This window comes from Ambystoma mexicanum, chromosome 2p (genome assembly GCF_040938575.1).
Source record: "Ambystoma mexicanum isolate Mex_15411 chromosome 2p, UKY_AmexF1_1, whole genome shotgun sequence".
Lineage (NCBI taxonomy): Eukaryota > Metazoa > Chordata > Amphibia > Caudata > Ambystomatidae > Ambystoma > Ambystoma mexicanum.
The window spans coordinates 975,010,496-975,031,788 of NC_090923.1; the positions used below are offsets into that span (position 1 = coordinate 975,010,496).

General features: G+C 47.5%; 1 protein-coding gene across 1 annotated transcript in view; it reads right to left on the bottom strand.

Moving 5' to 3' along the window:
• Positions 1-20,351, bottom strand: part of CTSF (cathepsin F) — a 245,604-nt gene extending 225,253 nt beyond the window's left edge. The window contains exon 1 of the mRNA XM_069644785.1: positions 19,947-20,351. Coding sequence (XP_069500886.1) covers positions 19,947-20,156 — 210 coding nt within the window. The 5' untranslated portion in view covers positions 20,157-20,351. The remainder of the gene's footprint in view (positions 1-19,946) is intronic.
• Between the last annotated feature and the right edge of the window lie 942 nt (positions 20,352-21,293).

The window sequence follows — 21,293 nt, forward strand, 5'->3', positions numbered from 1 at the left end:
CGCGGCCGGGAAAAATCATGGTAGTTCATTGTAAAACCACTGCCACCAGCCATTTCGATAGGAAAGGGTAGCATTTCACTGCTACAGGAGTATATACACACAGGGGATACTAGTTAACTCCTTCAGCACTCTATTGTAAGATAGGGTGTGCTGGGTCTAGGAATTTAAAAAGACTAGTAAAGTCAATTTCACTTTACTTACTCTGGGAAACAGTAGTTTATCCCAGATAAGGTATTTAAACCTTGTGAAAGCCTGAAAAGGTTTCCCTGTGCCACTGCACTGAGTGTGCTGTGTGACACACATAAAAAGAGGATGCATATGGAGTTGTCTAAAACTCCATAATCAAAAGAACACAAGAGTAAAACACACATCAAAATACATGAGAGAGTGGGGAAAAAAAGGGTCACACTCTCTCCAGGTAAAAAAATCAAGTACTCAAAATCCAGCAAAGTTGCTGGGGGTCTCTAAGGTGAAGGGAATTAGCACATTTTTGAGAATTCTCCCTAACACTCGGTGACTAATCCGGAGTAACTATTCCTGGGCGAGTATATAACTGACAAGTGGCCGAAGCAGTAACCTGAGAATGTGGACAGGATAGGGAAGCTATGGCTTCTGTGAGGAGAATTCGAGAGGGCTCGGCCAGTAGTGACGCACTTCAGGGAATGGTGATGTCACAGTAGAGTTCTATTTAGGATTTCCTCCAATTCACACACACCCTGGACCCCAGGAAGGGGAGAATCCAATCACATAATGACATGAAAATGGACATTATGTAGATAAATGCATATTAAATCAGATCTCTTGAGAGGGCCCAATCCATGTGTGTAGGAATGGGCTAGGCACCAAGGAAACGAGTAGGCATTATGCTGTCAGAGGAGTTAGTAGATAATTTCCAGGTAGAGGGTGAACTGTGGAAGAGGTAAAGAGTGTGCGTTGTTCACCCACGTTGATCCTTTAGCCACCCACTCCTCAATGGGTAAGGCAGGGAAAGTGAGCAGCTAGGAGAATGGTGGCAGGGAGCCGTTGTATTTAGAGAACACCTCATCAGGTGCTCTCCGATTAATTCATGAGAGAATTGTCCCTCAGGCATCATCAGGTGAGAGTTTAATAGAGCTCTATGTTGCCTTTGTGTATACAGGGAAGGGGGTGTGCTCGCAATGCCCCTCAGGCTACCAGCTTTCGTGGGTAAGAGTTATCTTTAAAGGAGTGTTCCCTGTTGGCCTCGACAGTGCCCAGTAGGACGCAAACTAAGTAAAAGGCAATTCCCTTACATCTCCAATTACAGCACCGTGGCAGGTTAAGGGAGTGCAATACAAGGGGTAAGCAGGGTTCTGACAGAACACAATAATGTTTCTTAGGGAGCTACTTATTTCTATACAAGGAGTTCTGCTATGCAGAGTTGTACGGAGGTCGAGGGGCCTCACTCCCCATTAATCCAAACACCAATTAAATGGATCCAACGCGTATCCATATGTCGTCAGCGTGGAGGCCAAGTTCCTGGGGGCAACTAGTCCCATTGTTCTTGAGAAACAGGGACAGGAACGTCACTTTGCCCTGCTGGAGATCCAGACCGTATGGACGAGGACTCCCGCGCTGGATTCACACCGAAGAGAAACATGAACTTTTATGCGTGCGTTTTTCCCCAGCTGCTGCTTCTTTTAAATCATTCATAAACGCTCGGCAACTTTTTTTTGTTGTTGTTTTTTTTAAGTGCCCCAGCCACCCTTGCCTCAGGCCCCAGGGGCGGCAAATAACAACAATAATAATACCACACACAATGTGGTGTAGTGCTGTGTTTATGTGCAGAACTGAGGTGGCCATTAGCTTTGTGTGCCTGCATAGTAGCTTGCAACTTGAAATGTGTACCCCTGCCTATTGGACAGTTCATGGAGATCAAGTTGTCCACTGTCAGTCTAAAAAAGAATGTAAAAAAAAAAAATATATATATAAGAAGCAGCCCTGGCTTTGAGGGTTTTATGTTGCACTGTGGGATTTGTGGTCAGGCATGTTTAAACGTGTAGAGGAATGCAAATGACTTGCACGAAAAATGCCAGAATTCACAGCAAACAGCTGTAGAACAATTTTTCTGCATATGTTCAATAAACAAGAGAGTTAATTTTAGCGACAACTCCTCAGTAGATCCAAAAGCAGAGACGTGGGCACCCTCATCGCCGGGACAGGAGGAGGGACGTCCATACGGGGACGAGGAAGACTATGATTAGGAGTAATGAAGAGTACCGGTAAGTAATCTGATACATTTCCTCGTCCCAGTACTTATGTGTTATGCCAAAGCTAGAACATAAGGAAGGTAGCTAAAGCCCACCACAAAAGACACGGACACCAAGGAAAATGCTCCACCAATCCAACACCTACTTCATTGTGCAGCAGCAGGAAAGAGGCAGAAAGACAATAGAGCCCCACCCACAAGTCAATGAGACACAGCTCCATGAACCCCAACACCAAAGGAAGGAGACCGGGGCCCATCAACATTGAGCTGGTAGTGTCTAATAAAGGTGTTGGGAGTTGCCTAGGTGGCAGCCTGGCAGATGTCCAGCAAAGGGACCCCATGATCCTGAATCTGTCCCTTAGGTCAGCGGTCCGAAGACTCATAAGTCAGCAGAATCAGGGACTTGATACACCGGCTGATAGTGGGAGTGGATGCCTTCTGCCCACAGACAGCTGTGCCAAAAGGTGACCATAAGATGATCGGTTTTCCAAAAGGACTATGTGCAGTCAAGATACTGCAAGACCGCTCTCTTAACATCTAGGCAATGTCAGGCCTCTTCCTCCAGGGAGGAAGAAACCGGACAGAAGCCTGCACCACCTCCTGAGAAAAGTGGAACCGGGGATCTTAGGAACAAAGGATGGGTTGCATTTCAGAATCAGAGCCTCCTCTTGGACTACCAGAAAGGGGGACCTACACAGGAGGGTCCCAATCTCGCTCAAGAGCCTGTCCGAAGTGATAGCAACCAAAAAGGTTGCCTTCAGAATCAACCACTTTAGCTCAATACTCTCAAGGGGCTCAAAGGGAGGCTTCTGTAACATGGACCCCAGAGGGGAGCAGGAAACCTGAAAACACTGTAGCAGACCACAGAGCAGAGTAGACACTTCTCAGCCCCTTCATGGAGGAACTGCAAAACCTCCAGGAGATCACACAGCAGTGCCTGGACACCTTTATGGGTATACCAAGACAGACAATTTTCCAAATGACGGTCGTAGGGCTTAAGTGTAGAGGACCTACACGCCCTCTGGAGTGCCCCAGCCGCTGCACCAAAAAGACCAATGCCTGTAATAGACCCCTCCTCTAGGTTTCCAGACTCCCCCCAAATAATGAAAGGTGGGGGGGAGAAGAGTTCCCCCGTAGCGGGGACGGCCAACCGGATAACACCCACAGGGAAACCAAATGCATCTCCAGAGGCTCGGGAACCACCCCGCATGGGCTACTGAAAGGACCTCCGGAATAAAGGGGATTGGAGGAAAGGCATAAAGCAGAGTAGCAGGCCAGTTCAAGGTGAGAGCACACCACCACCCACCCCCAGGTCCGAACAGAACCGGGGAAGCAGAGCATTGCATGGGGAAGCATACAGGTCCAGCCCTGGGTGACCGAACCTCCAGGAAATCTCCTGAAAGACTTCAGGGCAATGAGACATTTCCCCGAAAACAGGGAACACCCTTCTGAGCCTGACCACGTTCGTATCGTTCACTCCCTGGATATGGAGCGCATGCAGGGAGACCAGATGTGACTAGGCCCAGTTGCCGATGGACAATGCCAGGTCCACAAGAGACCAGAATCCTGTTCTTCCATGACGATTTACATAGGGCAGGGCCGTAGTATTGCTGGTCCGCACTCGAACAGCCCTCCCCTGGATCGACTTCCTGAAAAACTCCAACACCCTCTCAATGGCCGCCAGTTCCTTCCAATTTGAGGAATTGCGCTTGTCCACCGGAGTGCAAAGTGCCTGCTGAGGCCGACCCTAAAGGGTAGCCCCCCCCATCCCAGGCCGCTGACATCGGTAGTAGGCATGGTCGGTGCCTCAAGGGACATGCCCATCCCCATCCAGAGGTTGGTGAGCCATGTTCCAGGCATTCGTGACCGGGACCAAGCAGTCGTAAGCCCGAGATGCCAGGTTCCAATGGGATAGTATGTGACAAATCAATGGTCTCAAATGCAGCCATGCTCAAGGGACCACAAAGATGCAGGAGGCCAAAAGGCACAGGAGACACAACAGTTCCCTGGCCCAAGCCCAGTCCTTGCTCAAAATGACACACATACTCTGAAGCCAAGAGGCTCTGCCCTGAGGGAGTCGAGCCATCCCCTCCCGAGTGCAGAATTGCGCGCCAATGAACTGCAACTGCTGAGATGGAGTCAGGTGGGACTTTGGGAGATTGATCAGGAATCCCCACTGGGTCAGAGTTTGACACACCTGCCACAGATGGACCAGCACGTGTTCTGAGACCGGGCCTTGACCAACCAATCGTCCAAGTAAGGGTAAACTTGTACCCCAGCCAAGTGCAAGGACGCCACCAGGGGGGGGTCAATAGTTTCATAAACACCCTGTGGACAGATCTGAGCATGAAGGGGAGGGTAAGGACTCAAAATATCGTTCAAAAACCGATCCAAAATATCATAAATAAAAATCTGAATAGAAATGTTTGGATTTCGGCTGTACCAAAATTACATACAGCCGAAAATCCCCAACATTTCAACCATTCGGTTTTATTATAGCGAACAATGGAAGCAAGGGCTGCAGGGGTGTCCCCTGCCCCCTTGTTCGCTATAATGGAATCGGGGGGTGGCGGGGTGTCCCCACATCCAAAACACAAACAAAAAATGTTTAAAAAAGGGAAGGACCCTGCAACACAGAAGTGAAGGCAACACACAGTGGATCGGGCCCAAGCGTCTGAGGTCAGGTGGTCCCAGACCTGAAAAAGGTGAACCAGCCGTCCCCCCAGTGGCAAGCTGCGATTGTCAGGACTTCTGTGGAGACCAGGGAGCATGGGGCTTATGGGGAAGCCAGAACCCCCCAGCAGAGGCAAGTACGGACTTCTTCCTCAACTTGTCTGCATGCTTATCATCCTTGAACACTTTGTGGAATCCAAGGCGTCGCCGAACAATTTCTAGTCTTCAAAGGAAAGCTTCAGAGTGGCCAGCTTTTGGGATCTCTCTGCCTTCCAGTCTCGAAGACACAAATGACGGTCTGCCAGGAATAGTTGAGCCCATGGCCATGGCAGTGCTACAGACCAGTCATAGAAAAGATCTGGCATGAACTCTGTCTGCCTCTGCATGTCAACAAGGCACTGGGAGCAGCCCACGCCATCATCGAATGACTGCTTCAGCTTTTTAAACCCAGCCAACACCATGTCCGCTACATAGTACCCATAGGTGTTGGAATGCAAAGCCAGATGGGACCCCACATAAGATTTTGAGAGCCAAGTCCTCTTTCTTGCGCACTAGGTCCCTGACAGCCGTCTATACAGCAGACATGGAGTAACGTCCTACCAGGCTTGCCAGAATATCATCCACTTCCACCAGTGTGGGCAGCTGGGACTTCTCTCCTTTTAGTGAGTACAATTTTGCCATGAAGCAGGGCATGGAAATATGCTCCAGGCTAGACCACTCCCGGTGGATTTTACTTCTAATGTTGGAAATCAAAAGCAGGCCCAACTTGGGGTTATGGTCATGTTAGCCAATCTTCGGATCTAATGCCTGCTCTACCACCATCTGCTCCTTAATCTCCCATGGATAGGTAGATCTGTTCCAGGACCAGTTGGACGTCGTCCCTGTCCAAGTACTTCTCAGTAGCCTCCTCATCATCAGAAGAAAGGGAAGAGCAATCTGCATCAGAAGACGCGGACAAGGAGGAAGAAGAACTGGAAGGCGAAGCAGGGACAGCCTTCAACTTCCCAACTTTTGCAGCACGGGTGGCCAGGAATTCTTTGAAGAGATCTTTAAAGTCCTTTCTGGAAAACCCAGCATCAGACTGTCTCCTCTTAGCAGGTCTGGAGGGAGAGCCAACTTCCACATGCTTTCGTTTAGCAGCGTGCTTCCCCCATAGTAACAGCAGCAGACAGAACAGCAGCGACAAACCTAATGGAGCACCAGCTGCCATTTAACCACAATAATACGGGAAATTATCGGAGGCATCCCTGTTGCCAAAGGCCCAGAGGATGGGAGAATGCCACGCCCGCAGGCCACGTCATACCCCTTACTTCCAGACACACCTAGCAATATATATATTTTTTTCTCTCAACATGTCAGAAGGCAAACCAGGGGAGCAGGCTGAATGGCACAGCCCCCACCAGGCCCCCAGAGAAGGGTATGGAAGCCTAGCAACAGACCCTCCTCCCTGATGCTGTGTGTCTCACCTGACGCCTGGGGCAGGGCACGGAGCCCCACCCCGAGAAGAAGCAGCTCCTTGCGGGCTGGTGAACCCACTGGTAGTACTCACTTCACCCGTGGATGCCAGCCAACCTCTGCCAGATCCCAAAGCCCTGCGCGGGACCCGGTGGGCATCCTCAAGCCCAGCAACCCCCAAGCCCTGCAGGTGATGTGGAAGTGGGAGGCGGGCCAAAATGGGGGAGGCTTTGTGGGAGACATCAGGCAGGGCCACATTTTTGGACCGGTGAGTCAACAGACCCGGTTGGGTGCGTTGTGTATGCAGACGGGCTGGGCCCCCTGTCCCCTGGCAACACCAGGCAGGCTAAACACAATGAAAGCACCAAAGTCTTTGTAGAAACCAGAAACAGATTTATTACAGGAAGAGGATTAAACTCATTTCCAGCATGACAAAAGTAGACATAGGTGATTGCTTGCACTGGTCTGCGGGCACAAGGTGGGGCATTGATGGCCAGCACACTGGCTAGGCACACCCACTGGCATGGAACCTGTGGGCCCAGGAATTACCCTTGGATGCACGGGGGAGCAAGGACCCAAAGGGAAGAGTTGGAAAGGAAGTGGGAGGTTGGTATAGACAGAGGGAGGACAAAAACAGAAAGGAAGCGAGAGAGAGAGGGAGGAGTGCCCAGTGAGAGAGGTGGCTCCCAGTGAGAGAGAGGTTCTTGGAGGGATCATGGTGTAAGGGACGAAGGGTCTTTTTTCCCCCTGTACATTCTGCATGAAAGAAGTCTATTGCTCATCCCATCGCAAGGAGACGTCCCCTTGTCTTTCCTCCGACTACAGCGAAAAGAAGCCATTGGATGACACAGACTCAATTTTGTGCCAGCCCAGACTCCATCTTTTTACTAGGCCACACAATGATTTATAAAAAAGCATTCTCTCCCATCGTCCAGTACCACGCACAGCCAGCCCCGACACCCCTGCCACCTCCTCCCCTGTCTGCGCCGCACTGGCCCTTTTCTCACGGAAGCCCAGGCGTGAATTGCTGCAAACATATACAATATTCTTTCTCTTCCTCTGAGCTCATTGCCTTGTGTGTGACAGCGGCGAATCTGGACTTGTGTACTCATCCGTCCCCACAAACCTGCCCCTGCTCCTTCGACCCCCACCTTTAGAAATTACTGCCTGCACAACCTTTTGCCCCTCTATTCTCCTTTCATGTAACTGTTTGTAAGACCCTTCCTCACGGACCACACTAGATTGCCCCCCATACACCTAATCCTGCGTGCTCATATATTCACCGTGGACCCATCAATCCATTCGTTTGAGCCATGAGGTACCAGAGAGAATGAATCTCATATCAAAACCCCCGGATAAGGCACCAGGGGAAAGGGCCACTGCACCCTTGCCCCCATAAAGGCCTAGGTTGGAATGTGTATACCTTTGCCCACGATTTATAGGGGACTCCTTATTCTGGTAACATGTTTTATGCCCAGCATTACTCTTTTGCGTGCCAATAATTATTGAGTAATTTAGATTAGCTAGAACAGTTACATCTTGTGGACCCAGCCTGCCCTTCACCCCGCGAAGATGAGCCCAGCTGACCCACAGACCGCCCCAGCCACAGCAACTAATTGGAGTTTGGCACTGTTTATTGTTAAATACTGGGCCATATGAGCCCACCAATGAAAATTGTTATTTTACACTGTATGTCAAGATGCATTTTTGCTTTAGAATATACTGTTCATGTATAATTTGGCAGAGCGCTCTCAGCGCAACAGAGTCCTCTGCGTGTATCTTTTACCTGATATAAACTTTGTTCAACTTGCAATCTATCTCCTGGTCTCATTCCCTACTGGGGAGTGTCCATTTATTCTGAGTTGGGATCTGCGTTTAGGAGGATGACCACCTTCACTTGGTGATCCCGACGTGATTTATCCGGGAAGAACCCCGTACTCTGCTGCAAGATCTGGGGTACCCCCCATCAAGACCACCGCCACCTATGGCCGACCAGCATTTAAAACGCGTACGCTCCCGAATAGGTTCTGCGGGTCCCAGCTTTGCGAATACCGAGCTGTTTGCCGGTGATGGCTTGGTTGAGGGAGGCACCCCATTTGGGGATAAACCACTCTCGGATCAACACGGACACGTAAGTATTGATTGCAAGAAGATTTAGGTGGGAAAATTGATAAGAAAAAGGTCTGATTAAATAGTAGGGGAACGGTATGTGGGCTGGATTGGGTGCGAGTGAGATTGAGAGGTTTTTGACTAAGGTGTTTTTCTTCTTCATATGGCCATTAGGTTTTTTATATACGGTAATGAAATAAGAGGAGGTACGGGAACCTAGCTCCGAAAGGGGGTCGAAGGCGGCGCCGCATAGTACTGTCTTGACCAGTGCAGGAATTTAAGTGAGGAAAAAGGAATACATAGGAGTCTTGTATATTAAGTGGACTCAGAAAAATAGTAGCTATTGTTTGCTTTTGGTAGTGATAAACGTTTTTTAGAGGTCGGCCCAGAAGGGGCTAGGGTGAGGTGAATGCAAGGTGTGAATGAAGAGGAAACTTTAGCATTTTAAAAAAAGGGTAGAGGGTATAAAGGGTTATCATACATATAGGTTTCATGTTTTTTGTTGTCAGTAAGGTGTGTCAGTTTGTCAGGTCAACCTGTTAATTGGTTTATGTCTCTATGTGTTTTGTTCTTCCTATGAAGTGGTCAAATCAAAATACGGTGTGAACAAAATACAATTTAAAAGGTTTATGCTAGAGATATAAAATTATTGAAGTATTGACTGTGATAACTGACACACACACACACACACACACACACACAGACAGTGGGAAGAAATCATGGGAGCAGATACCCCACTCCAGCATATCTGCCAACACTTCCCCTTATAGAGTAAGAAAATAAAAAAGTATCATGGGCAATGGCTAACAGAGGTTAAGGGAGAAGGGTCATCTCAAATATGGCCAGAAGGAGGGTCTTTTGATAAGACAGTGTTCGACCATGTGGCAACATACTCGATGGCTAAACATAAAGGGAAGCAGCTCCAAAATAGATGGGAAGTGTTGGATCTCTGCTGGATGTTTGAAGAAACACCCCTCCTGTGAATAATAAGGAAAAGGAGTCACAGCCGGTGGTGGGCACAAACCAGGAGGGGGGCCAAAATAACTGTATCGATTGCTGACAAAACCTGCTGAAGAATATTGTGACCCACTGTACTTACCCCAACCAAGTGTACGAACTACGCCGGCAGTAGCTCCCCCTCCCCCTTGCGACCCCAAGGGTCTATATGGTCCAACAAGCACACCCCCGACCCACATAAAACGCATCACTCAAAATTTAGAAGACCAAATGGCCAATACCCAAGCGGAGTTGTCCCGACTAAGAACCCTGTGTGAAAGTATACTACCACTGCCAAGGGGAGGGCAGACACCACCACCATCGCAAAACTCCTCCTCCACAATAGCAGAGGATGAATGGAAGTCCGGGGACTTCCTCTTCTGAATTGATAGTACCCTGGTTAAGGTAGTGCGAGTAGAGCATGTGAGAACGGGGCAAGGTAGCGTAACATCTGACAGGGAGGAAGAATGTTGGAGCGATATTGACGAGTACGAGGAAGGAGCGACAGGAGGGGGTCTGCAACTACAGTATCTGACACCACAGGTGGGAGGGGAAGAAGCAGGTTGGCAAGGAAGGTTAAGGAACCGGAGGTGGAGAATAGGGCTGGCAAAGAAAAAATAAAAAGGAACAAAGGTAAGTAAAGGCAGGGAGAGAACAAATCTACAGATGCCCCTCATCCAGAGAGGGGCGGGAAGGCCTCACTAAGTAGTGCCCTGGGTGCTGATGGATAAAACCAATTTGTTGAAAGCGTTACCCGCGCTATCTGGGGGTGCGGGAAAATTGATATATGCCTTTGAGAAGAATACCGCAGGAGTCCCATTGGCCATAGGGGATATCAAGAGCTTGCTGGTATCTGCAGTGGGTGATCAAGCAGACAGAGTGTGGGTGAAGGCGGGGTTCCCGGGAGTAACAACGGACTGTAAACGGCATGATAGGGCATTATTTAATAACGTGAGAGTACATGTGTGGGATGCACTGCAGAGAACTTTCTTCAATACCCCCGATTTACACTCAGTGATGCAATGCACAATGGGGGACGAGGAAGATGCTCCGCAATACATTCTTCTGGTGCAGGATATCTGGAGGGCAGAGACAGGCAGGGCCTGGGACCAGTCAACCTCCCTCTTTTACTTCATTATCAAGAGAGGCCTCCCAAAGGAGGTACAGAAGGCCCTGGATGACATTGATGGGATAGAAGCCAATGGATGGACAGAAATAGCATTATAGTACGTCATTGTAAGAGGATCAAAGAAAGGGCGAAAGAAATCACACAGAAAAGATTGGCAGACGAAGCCAAACTTGTACAAAATAAATTGGTGAAGGTTGCGGCCGTAACAGCCGCACTGCCCCCAGAAAGGCAGTTAAACGAGGAGGAGGGGCCGACAGCACTACAGGCTAGGATGGCAGCCAAATGGGCAATTAACAGTCAGGAACAATGGGCTGGAGAGGAGCAGTATGGAGGGCCCCATTGGCAGGGAAGGCTTGGAAGAGGAAGAGGTGGGTATAGGGGACAGAGAGGGGGGTACGGAGGACAAGGGCCCAGAGGAGGGGGACAAGGGGCATGTTGGTCATGTGGGAGGTGGGGCCATTTTGTGAGTGAATGTCGTATCCGTCCCATGGCGTATTATCAGAACACACATAGATTTAATAATTAACGATATGGCCACCCTCACCCAAGCAGTCCCTATGGGCTACCCATGGGAGGGTACGGACAAGAGGAACAGGCCGATACCTGGTTCACACAAGGGCACAGAGTGACACCACAGGAGATACTGCAATGATGAACACGCCACAGTCAAATGGGAAACACGTACAATAACCCTTTTGCCACCACTGCCAACGCTGCACCAGCGCCATTTCAGGGAACAGCTATGGTTGGAGAGAATGTATTCTCTTTCCCAGGGACAAACACACACCCAGACTAGCACAGCCCACATAGAGCACTTGCGTGTCCAGTCATATCAACTACCCTACGTCCAGACGAGGAACCACTGGTGGGGGTGGAGATAGAGACAGACAGTTCATCTTCATGGTTGACTTGGGAGCGGAAAAATCATGCCTAATGGAGGGCAGATTTCCGCTGTCGGGCAAACATTTGGAAAAATAGGGATTTTCTGGGGCTGTGGTCATGGGTCTATACACTAAGGATTTGGACATAAAGGTAGGGGGAAAATAACAGTGCGAGCACCCCCATTGTATCACGAGGACTCACCGATAAACCTACTGGGGATAGACCTCCTTTAATTAAATATGACTATTCCCTTCACTGAAAGAGTTATAGTGTGTTCAACCTAGGGACTATGCCCCCTCTGGGCAATGCTGTTAACAAAATGGCAAATGAAATAGCTGTCCGATGGGTGTCCACTAATGCAGACATGTTTGTGTATGGGATACAGGTCCTGTCAAGGGTGGTACCCAAAATAACATGAAAGGAATGGAGAGTATCCTCTGACTTTGTTTTCTACCCCATAGCTGCCCCTGAAATACTAGCAGGCACCATCCTCTCCCTAGATCTGCAGGGAGTACAAGTATCAGCTGGAAGTATTGTGGCAATAGGTCTGGACACGCACTGATGCGAGTGGCGAACAGTACTGTGCATAGACCAAAACATAGCGCTGTGTGATGTAACAGACGAGGAGCTGTTCACTGACAATGCCAATGATGGGGAGATAATGGAAATATGTATGCCATGTGATATAATGATCCAAAAAGACGCATAACAAACCCCCCTCATGGCCGTTGTCAGTGCACCACCGTCATTCTTTGATGAGGACATGCAGCAGGCACCCACCAATTTATGGACCACCAACCCACACGATGTAGGGCTTTTGCAAGAGGTAACCCCAGTAAAGATTAAACTTAAACCAGGTGCAGTGCTACCCTGGGTGAGACAATACCCCCTGTCGGGGGAAGCAGAGGAAGGAATAAAAGAAATGATACATGCACCATTACAGCAGGGTATCATTGTGCCATCAAATTCTCCTTGCAATACTGCAATTTATCTGATAAAGAAAGCAAAGGGAGGGGCTTGGAGCATTGTGCAGGATTTACGCCCACTTAATGGCATCATACAGAAGGAGTTGCCCGCTGTCCCAAATCCTGCATCCATTTTGTGCATCATCCCAAAGACAGCCACACATTTCACAGTGGTAGACTTGAAAACTGCTTTTTTCTCGGTACCACTCGATCCAAGCTCACAATATCTGACTGCATTTACCCTGGGAGGGAAAAGATACAAACATTGGAGATTACCACAGGGATACTCTGAAAGCTCAAACAGGTTTAACAGAATATTGTATGAGGATCTTGATAACATTGATGTAAAAAGCACAGTGATACAATACGTAGACTACCTTTTCATTTGCGGTGAAAGTGAGTGACAGTGCGGAACAGAATCTATAACATTACTGACCTTCCTGGCACATAAGGGATACACGGTGGACAGAGGGAAGTTCCAGTACTGCCTAGGAGAAGTACTGTATTTGGGACAGCTAATATCAAAAGATGGCAAAAGAATAATCCCAGATAGTGCGCTTCATCCAAGCCCCACACAGCGAAGGACATGCAAAGGTTTCTTGGCATATGCAATTATTGCCGAACATGGATACTCAACTATGAAGCATACACGAGGCCCCTACTACAAGCACTAAAGGAAGCACAAAAAAAAGCACAGCTATCACATGGACACAAGAGATGCACACTGCCTTTACAACACTAAAGGAATTTATTTCTACAGCCCCCGTTCTAGCAACCCCATATTATGAACGGGAATTCTACCTGTTTTCACACTGTAATGGAACACTCAGGGCACAAGCCATTGGCCTATTACAGTGGCACCCTTGACTCTGTGATTCAAGGGCACTTTGTGTGCAAACAAGCTCTTGCAGCCGCCGCCTTCGCAATTGAAAAAAGCGTCACCATAGTGATGGGGTGCTCGGTCACACTGTTTGTTGAACATTCTGTAAAGAAGGATTTCTGAACTCTGTCCAGGAGGGGCAGAGGTTCAGAAGGCCAACCTAGTTTCTTGGAACAGGGTAACCTCTGGACAAGCCAGACCAATCAGGGTAGCTATGGCAGGTGGTCAAGACTAAGTCTCAGGAGGGGTGAGGGTGACTGAAGTTCCTCAATGAGCACACAGAGCAAGGACACTTACAAATTACTCCAGACAGGTGTTATATTAAAAATATACACACATTTATTACAAGGCCTTTGTAACATAGACTATAGCAAAGAATCACATTAACACCAAGTAAACCAATACATCACACTCAATACAATATATATACAAGACCAGGGGGATCAATAGGTATGACTGCACGAAATATGTTGACAACCTAGAGGGGATGAAAACAGGCAGTGCAGTTAGTGCTTAGACCCAATTCAACATCAGTTATTCACCTAAGAGGTAGTCCCAGCCCCAAGAAGAGTGGAGCCTGGTGCTCAATAGTACATGTATGCCAATGCACGCGGTTGCTCCAATGGACAAGGCAGGGTCTCTTTAGGGGTCTCAAGCAGCTCAGGAAGGTGGATAAGGGGATGAAGATTAAGTACCCACTATTCAGGAAGGACCTCCACTTGAAGGCAGAGGCAGTTCGAGAGTTTGGGACGGAGTCGCTATTTCGCAATAGCAGTGGACTTGTGCGTAAAGTTGGGCTCTGGCGCTAGGGGCCACCGGTTGGGGTAATGATTACTCACCGGTCCCTGAGGCAAGGAGACCCAAACTTCGGCAGGTTAGTCCAATTCGGTTGCAGGTTCGACGGTGGCAAAAAGGACGTCTCGGCACCTTTTAGTTCCTGAGATCCAGCGAGGATTCCCAAATGGCACAGTGGCGATTTATCCGCTCCGGGGGGATGAATTGCCCCAGTTGCACTGCAGCAGGCTTCAGGGGCAAGAGGGTCACAAATGCAGCGGACTTGCAAAGAACGTCGCCGCAGCAGGGCAACAGGGTAATCACGTTTACTCAGGTCCGGGCGCACTCGTTTCACTTCAGACCTGGGAATGCCAAGTGTACGAAATTCGGTGTGAGGGTGCCGTGGACACAGAGCTAGCAGTTATCCAAGTTTCGAGGGCCTCCTCGAAACGACGGCGGAGACCGAACAAAGGTCCTGTGTAAGCTGGTCAGCCCACTGGTTGGCCCAGGGACACTTCCGAGAAAGCTTACTACAGGTTTTGGTGAAGGTGCCGAGAATAGTTAGTCCCACTATTCCAATAGGTCAAGCGTCTTCACAGACCTTCTAGGACGTCCAGATGCAGAGGGGTCCCACGGGACAACAGCAGGCTCAGGGTGCCAAACCTTCCAGCAGGTCACCAGCGGTTCCTCGACTCAGCTTCGTAGTTGCAGGATACTTGTATCCTATCCAGGGCTATCTTAAGCACTTCTGGGGCCCTGAGCACGGACCTCTTTGGGGCCCCCCCTTCACCAAACCAAAGGAATAAAAGGGATCAAGAATAATGGTCATGCCCCCCCACCCGTCCCACTCACAACCTAGAGGTTGATATTCTGTCTTGCAGCATAATACGCATGTTTACTTCCTTTAAGTCCCCTTACCCTCTTCATTATTGCTCTAATCAGAATTATAAACAAGTATCATTTGAAGACCAATATTAGCAGTCTACGAAGAGGTTACTGTTCTAGTACATACAGGATAATTTTTATCAATAACATCCAGGAAGATATGCAGTCTGTAGTATTAATGCAGGACTGTATGTAAAAGGTACATGTAACCCATAATGGACAGATAACTCACATTAGATGCCTCACAGAATGCAAAAGTGCTCATGCATGGACAAAGGAGACCAATTGGAAGGAAGGAGAAAGCTACACATACTGTAGCATGGATAGTGGATGCAGATTAGAAGCTACCAGGAAGGTGTCTTTATTCAGCCAGACTGATATTAGAAGTGGGATATGGTTTTCAAATAGTATTTACCATTAGATATCAAAGGAACAAATGCCTGTGGTGTGCAATATAAATATGCTCACTATTAAAGTCAAAGCAACCCTATAGCCAGTGAAACCATGAATAGGTCTTTAATGATGATCATACCCTGCGAAGGAAATCGCTCTGAAGGGCTGACAATTTTGAAAGGTTTAGGGACTGGCAATATTGAGAGGTTAGGCAACACAAGATTAAATGAGATGCCCAGGATCACACATTGGTGAAGGGGTGAAGCTGTGATTTGTGCCAACTCTGCAATTTCTGCATTTGAACACTTTCTTTTCCAGTTCTTACCAAGAACTAAAACAATCTCATTTGATAAAAACGGACTTGGAAAGTACACAAATCACATTACCAAACATGACCATTTGTAAACAAAATATTATAGGAGGGTGATATGCAAACTGGGAATGGTTATAGCTTCATTCTCTTCATCATCTAGGAAAGTATATAAGTACCAGCATACCCTTTAACAAATTTCATCTGGGTTTGTCTTTTGTATTTTAAAGCTTTAAATACTTCCAAAACACTTACTTGTGACATTTTCATTTATAAACGTGCCTAAAAACCTTGACTTTTACCAAAAAGCAAGCCGTTTTTTGTGTCAGACAAGCAAACCTTAAAATATGCTTGCCTGAGGCCTGTAACATCTGGTCTGCTCTCTTCTGTCTACCAACCCTTCCACCCAAATGGCCTACATAAGAAGAAAGATCAAGTAATGGGCTAAACGATACCAGCAGCATGCAAGAAGGCAAACCTCACAGAAGACAGCACAGTAATGTAAGATTTATTAGATGATTTGACCAGGAGCACTGCATCGTCTGCTGGCAAATCCATGATACAAGCATGAACGCTTTAGTTCCATAGTCTTGAATTTGGATATTTATTCACCTCATGGCCTAACAGTTTATGCCATCTTTGGAGGAGATTGCCTAGATTTTACAACACCCCATCTGAACAAACCAATTTCTAGACCTTCACCATACAGATTATATGTTAGTTTTTATAGCAACCCCTATCTAGTGCAGCTACATTGCTGATAATAGCAGATGTTGGTCTGCAAAACCAAGTACATATGCAGGCAGGTTTATAAACTTCAGACATAGGAAAGGCTCCGCCAGCCTTGCTGGAATGTGATATTCTAATTTTGCATATGAACACATCTCTGCAATGGGTGCTTCACACACTGAGCTAACTTCTGAACCATTGCGGCATTCAATTTATCAATATGCATTTCACTTTTGCCTATTGCACATGATCAACATAATTCCCACAGGAAGGAAAGAATGCTACAGAGTTGTGCCATAAGGAACACACAAACTATACCACAGTGAACACAGAAATCAATATATGATGACTTCATCAAGGCAGAAAGTACTTGTCAAAACAGAATGGGTTTAAAGCCTCCGCAGCACCCCATTAAATATCCTGACGTGTGCTATTTAAGACTGGTGAACAATGGAATCTTACTTCTTCAGATCAGGCATCCTTGTGGTGGCCCCCCACCAAGGTGGGGGCCCTGGGCAAGTGCCCCTTTTGCCCTCCCATAAAAACGTCTCTGAGCCTATCCCTTGTTCAGTGAGAACTCAGGAGATCGACATGGTAGTGGTATTTCCAGCCTCCTCTTATCCAAAGTTGACTTTGCGCCAAAATGGAGAGGACCCAATGGGAGATCTCCTCACAAACACTCACTCCATACATCAACCAATCATAGACCACGGTGGTCTCAGGCATTCAGGACACTCCAGACTCTCTGGCACCCAGGATGTGTATTGGGACCAGACATCCCAGCCCACATCCTGGAGGCGCACACACAAGGCATGCAGAAGCCCACGAAAGCATTGGGATTCACGGGAAAATGCATGACCAAATAAGGACTGGCCCGGGTCGACTTGACCTGGGGAAGGTGAAGGGATAAGATGGCCAAACGACAGGACAAAGAACCTTGTGGCATGGCCATTTTGGATCCAGGCCACCTATTTGCGGTTAACGCGGGTTAACATGGTAGGAAAGGGTTAAAAATAATGCGAATCGATAGGTGCCACCAGTCCTGCCCATGACAGATCTGCACAGTTCAGAAAAATGTCCAGCGAGAGTATCTATGGCCTTTGGAAATGACTATAGACCCAAGTGTGCTGTATGGTAAAATACACTGCACACTTGCTACATGTTGCACAAAAGTTGCAACATGAGAAAAGGACTAAGGGAAACAGTCTCCCAGTACTGACTGTATTGAGGGCATGTAAGTTTCCCCATAAAAAGTGAGTGAAAGCCCAGAGGAGTGCAGCTGGAGGATGTGCTTCTCTGGCAAAGTCAGTCAGTGGTGTCTAGCAAAAGGTTTGGGGGTTGACACATGGAGGGAAAATGACATACGCATATGAAATCGTTCCTAACACATGACTTGTTTGCAATTCTAGAACGGTCTAAATCTACCCTTTAGACACAAAGAGCAACATCTTATGAAATAATACTAACTGTAACATTCACATAGTGCGCTGCAAGACAGTAAATCCAGCCACATTAATCACTGAGCCGTGCACGGTAGAAGACATGCAAAATCATGATCGTGCCACATACGAGGGGGACGGAGACGACATTCCCAAAGCAAACAAAAATACCCTAGAAGAAAGTGAGGTGTATTTCGTGGATGGGTCAGCATCTATTTGCCCAGAGACAGGTGAAAAGCATGTGGCTGCAGCAGTAGTAAGATTGGAGGAAGGGGAGTATGAGATCGTACAAAGACTTCTACCAATGCATTACTCAGCACAAGCAGAAGAGCACTAATTGAAGCATTGCACGCAGCAAAGGGATGTGCAGTAACCATTCGTTCAGATTCGGCATACGTAACCATGACGTTACATGCTGGATTGTCTAGGTGGAAAAGGAGAGGTTTCAGAAGTGCAGATGGGTCTCCAGTACAACATGCAGAACTTTTAAATGAGCTAATAGAAGCTCTGGCAGAACCATCTGTAGTGGCTTTGGTAAAATGCCAAGCCCATCCCAATAACAGTGACGTAATCTCACTAGAAAACGTGACGGCAAACCCTGCTGTAAAGCAGGCAGCATACTTCCAGAAGCCCCAGGCAACAGAGTATTTGCTAAAAGGAAGCGCGCAAGAGGAAAAAGTTGAATCTAATTCACTGCCCGTCATGCAGATAATTGACCTACAGAAAAGGGCCCCAATTGAGGAACAAGAAATGTGGTCAAAGAAGGGTTGTGCACAGTCGCCCACTGATCTCCTTTGGCATCAAGAAAATACAGGGAAGGTAGTAATGCCAGTGGAATTATTACAGCTCCCATTCCAACAGCTAGATTTTCCAACACACACAACAAAACAACACATAGCTGCGGACATCCAGAAAGCATTTTTTACATCATTTTTTACCTGCATTAATGGTAAAGCCAACACGAGGAGTGCTCTTAGGTGGCCACACTGGCTACATTATTGCATACATTGATGCAGCCAGGCTGGACAGTTAAAAAAAAAAAGTAAAGGCATAGCATTTTCTACCAGAAACAGCACCAGGAGAAAGTTCTTCTGGGGCGATACTAGCACTTTGGTGCATCTTGATTGGACACGTAGAGGCACAACCTGATTTTTTGGATACTGGCATTTATTATAGGCAAATGCATCATGAAAATGTGCTAGAAAAGCGGTCCTGTGCAATAAAAGCATTTATTGGATTTTTTTCCAGGCTTACCACAAAAAACAGGCTGCAAACTTTGCTGATTTTTGATAAATGTTTCTACATCAGCATGCTGCAAAATTCACTATTTTAACCGATTGTTTAACATATTTTCTGGGGCCCCCCTCTCTACTCTATGTCGCTCATGCTTAGTAATGGGAAAGCGGTACGCCTCCAGGGATGGACTGGGAACCAAAGGAGGCCCTGGAAATAATGTTCAAAGTGGCCCCATATTACCCATTTTGAGCAAGCACAAGCCTTTTCCTATGAGAAAATGCGGAAATAAAATAGGTTACCACACAAAAGAGGCCCGGGGTGCAGAGGCCTACAGGGAAATCCTCAGAGATCCCTGTAGTCCAGTCCACCCCAGTGCACCTCTCTAATGTCACCAACCGGCACTAGATGAATATTGCTGCTCCCCGCCCACCTTTAACCAAGCGGGTTAATTCCAGGGGGACTTGTACACACACCTAGATCTCCAGGTATCCTGTTCAACCGGTTTATCTGTTACAATTTTGACAGGACAGTCTGTGAGCTTTTGTGATCGCAACGCCTTTGTTACAAAACAATGTACCCGTTTGCTGCTTTGGACCACTTAAAACGCTTTAAGTAGCTACTTTAAGGCATTTCAACCTTTTTGTTGACATTCGTAATACTCTTACTGCATTAGTATTAAGGAGTCAGTAACTGGAAAATAAATGTAATGTCGGCTCCGTTGCGAAAAGCAAGTCAGCACACCCATGGTTGCCACTTGCCAGCATATGAGCTGAGAATAGTTTAATTCAACCCGATGAAGAGCAGCAGTTGTCATAAATTCCTTCATTTTTATTCGCTTTCCCCCAGGGCCTCAGAGTCCCTTACCTGCGTCTTCACGTGGTTCAGTGAGCTCAGCCGGTACAACCTGGGGTTATTGCTGTCCTTGTTGATCTCCTCGGTGGCGAAGGAAGCCATCTCCAGCGCCTTTGGGTTGCCCGTATCCCCGGACTCGTACGCGCCCATCATCTTTGCAGTCTGGACATTGGAGCACAGCACCAAGAGAAGCAGAGCGGCCATCGGGCAGCGGTGCTTCATCTTTGCTGCTAAGATGTTGCTGACAACTGTTTACTGTCAACTCTCGCTCAGCTGATCTTGAGCCTTCCTAACCCCGCCCATCCAGGAGGACAGGGAGGAGCCCGAGCCCAGCATGGCCGCATTTCAAGCCCTATTTCAAGATGGTCGTGTTTTTCATGCTACAAGGGAGTCGGGCACAACCCAGTGGGCATCAGACGCTTCGTACACAGAAAATACGACCCGTTCCAAAATGGCTACGGCTTTTACATGAAAGGGTGGGACCTATTTGAAGAGGGCGTCCCCAATTCTTGCGCTAGTGGTGGATTCCCTCCCTATGAAGCCTGCTGGTAAATGAGAGTAGGATCCTCACCCACGCTGTGAACTAGCCACCCGGAAGAAATGTTAGTGCTCCATGGCTAACACATGCAGAAGGATTCTGAGCTATCTGGGTGGACCTCAGAGAGTTCCAATGAAGAACTAAAGGGCTAACGTTCTCTATATGATGACACCATAAAGTGAGGAAGCCATGGACACCAACCATCCCGGTGGAGGAAATGCCTTCAGGGGTGTCAGCATTAAGCTGCAGGACATATGCAAATTACGTTTTTTTAAATCCTATTTTTGTGAATGTATTTATGAATCAAGCTGTTTGAAAAAAGTAATATGGCTTTATACAGTTCTAAAACTAAATTGTAAAACATTTTGCAAACGATTACAATCGTCAGCATCAACCAAAACCGCCTTCACAGACTTCCCATTGTGGTTCTGGGTTTTCCTGCTTTATTGCTACACTCGATACTTTCATGCCCGAGGGGTTTTTCAAATCTGAAAATAGTAATATTTTGATTAGATTTATCGTATTACTGTAATACTTAACTGGACAAACAAGCATGGGTGTAGGAAATGGGGGGGGGGGGGTCCAGGAGGAACAAACCCCCCCCCAATTTTAAGCAGGGGGGATATAATGTCATTTATCCCCCCCACAATTCACCACAATGAGAAGCGAGGCGAGGGAACGGCAGGGGTTATTTTACCAACTGAAGTATGTGTGTGTGTGAAGACTTCGCCTGTGCCTGCAGTGATGTTTCTTTTCTAAGCATGCATTTGATGGACACAGTCGGTTCACCGATTGGGAAGACACTGGCAGGGTTCAAATAC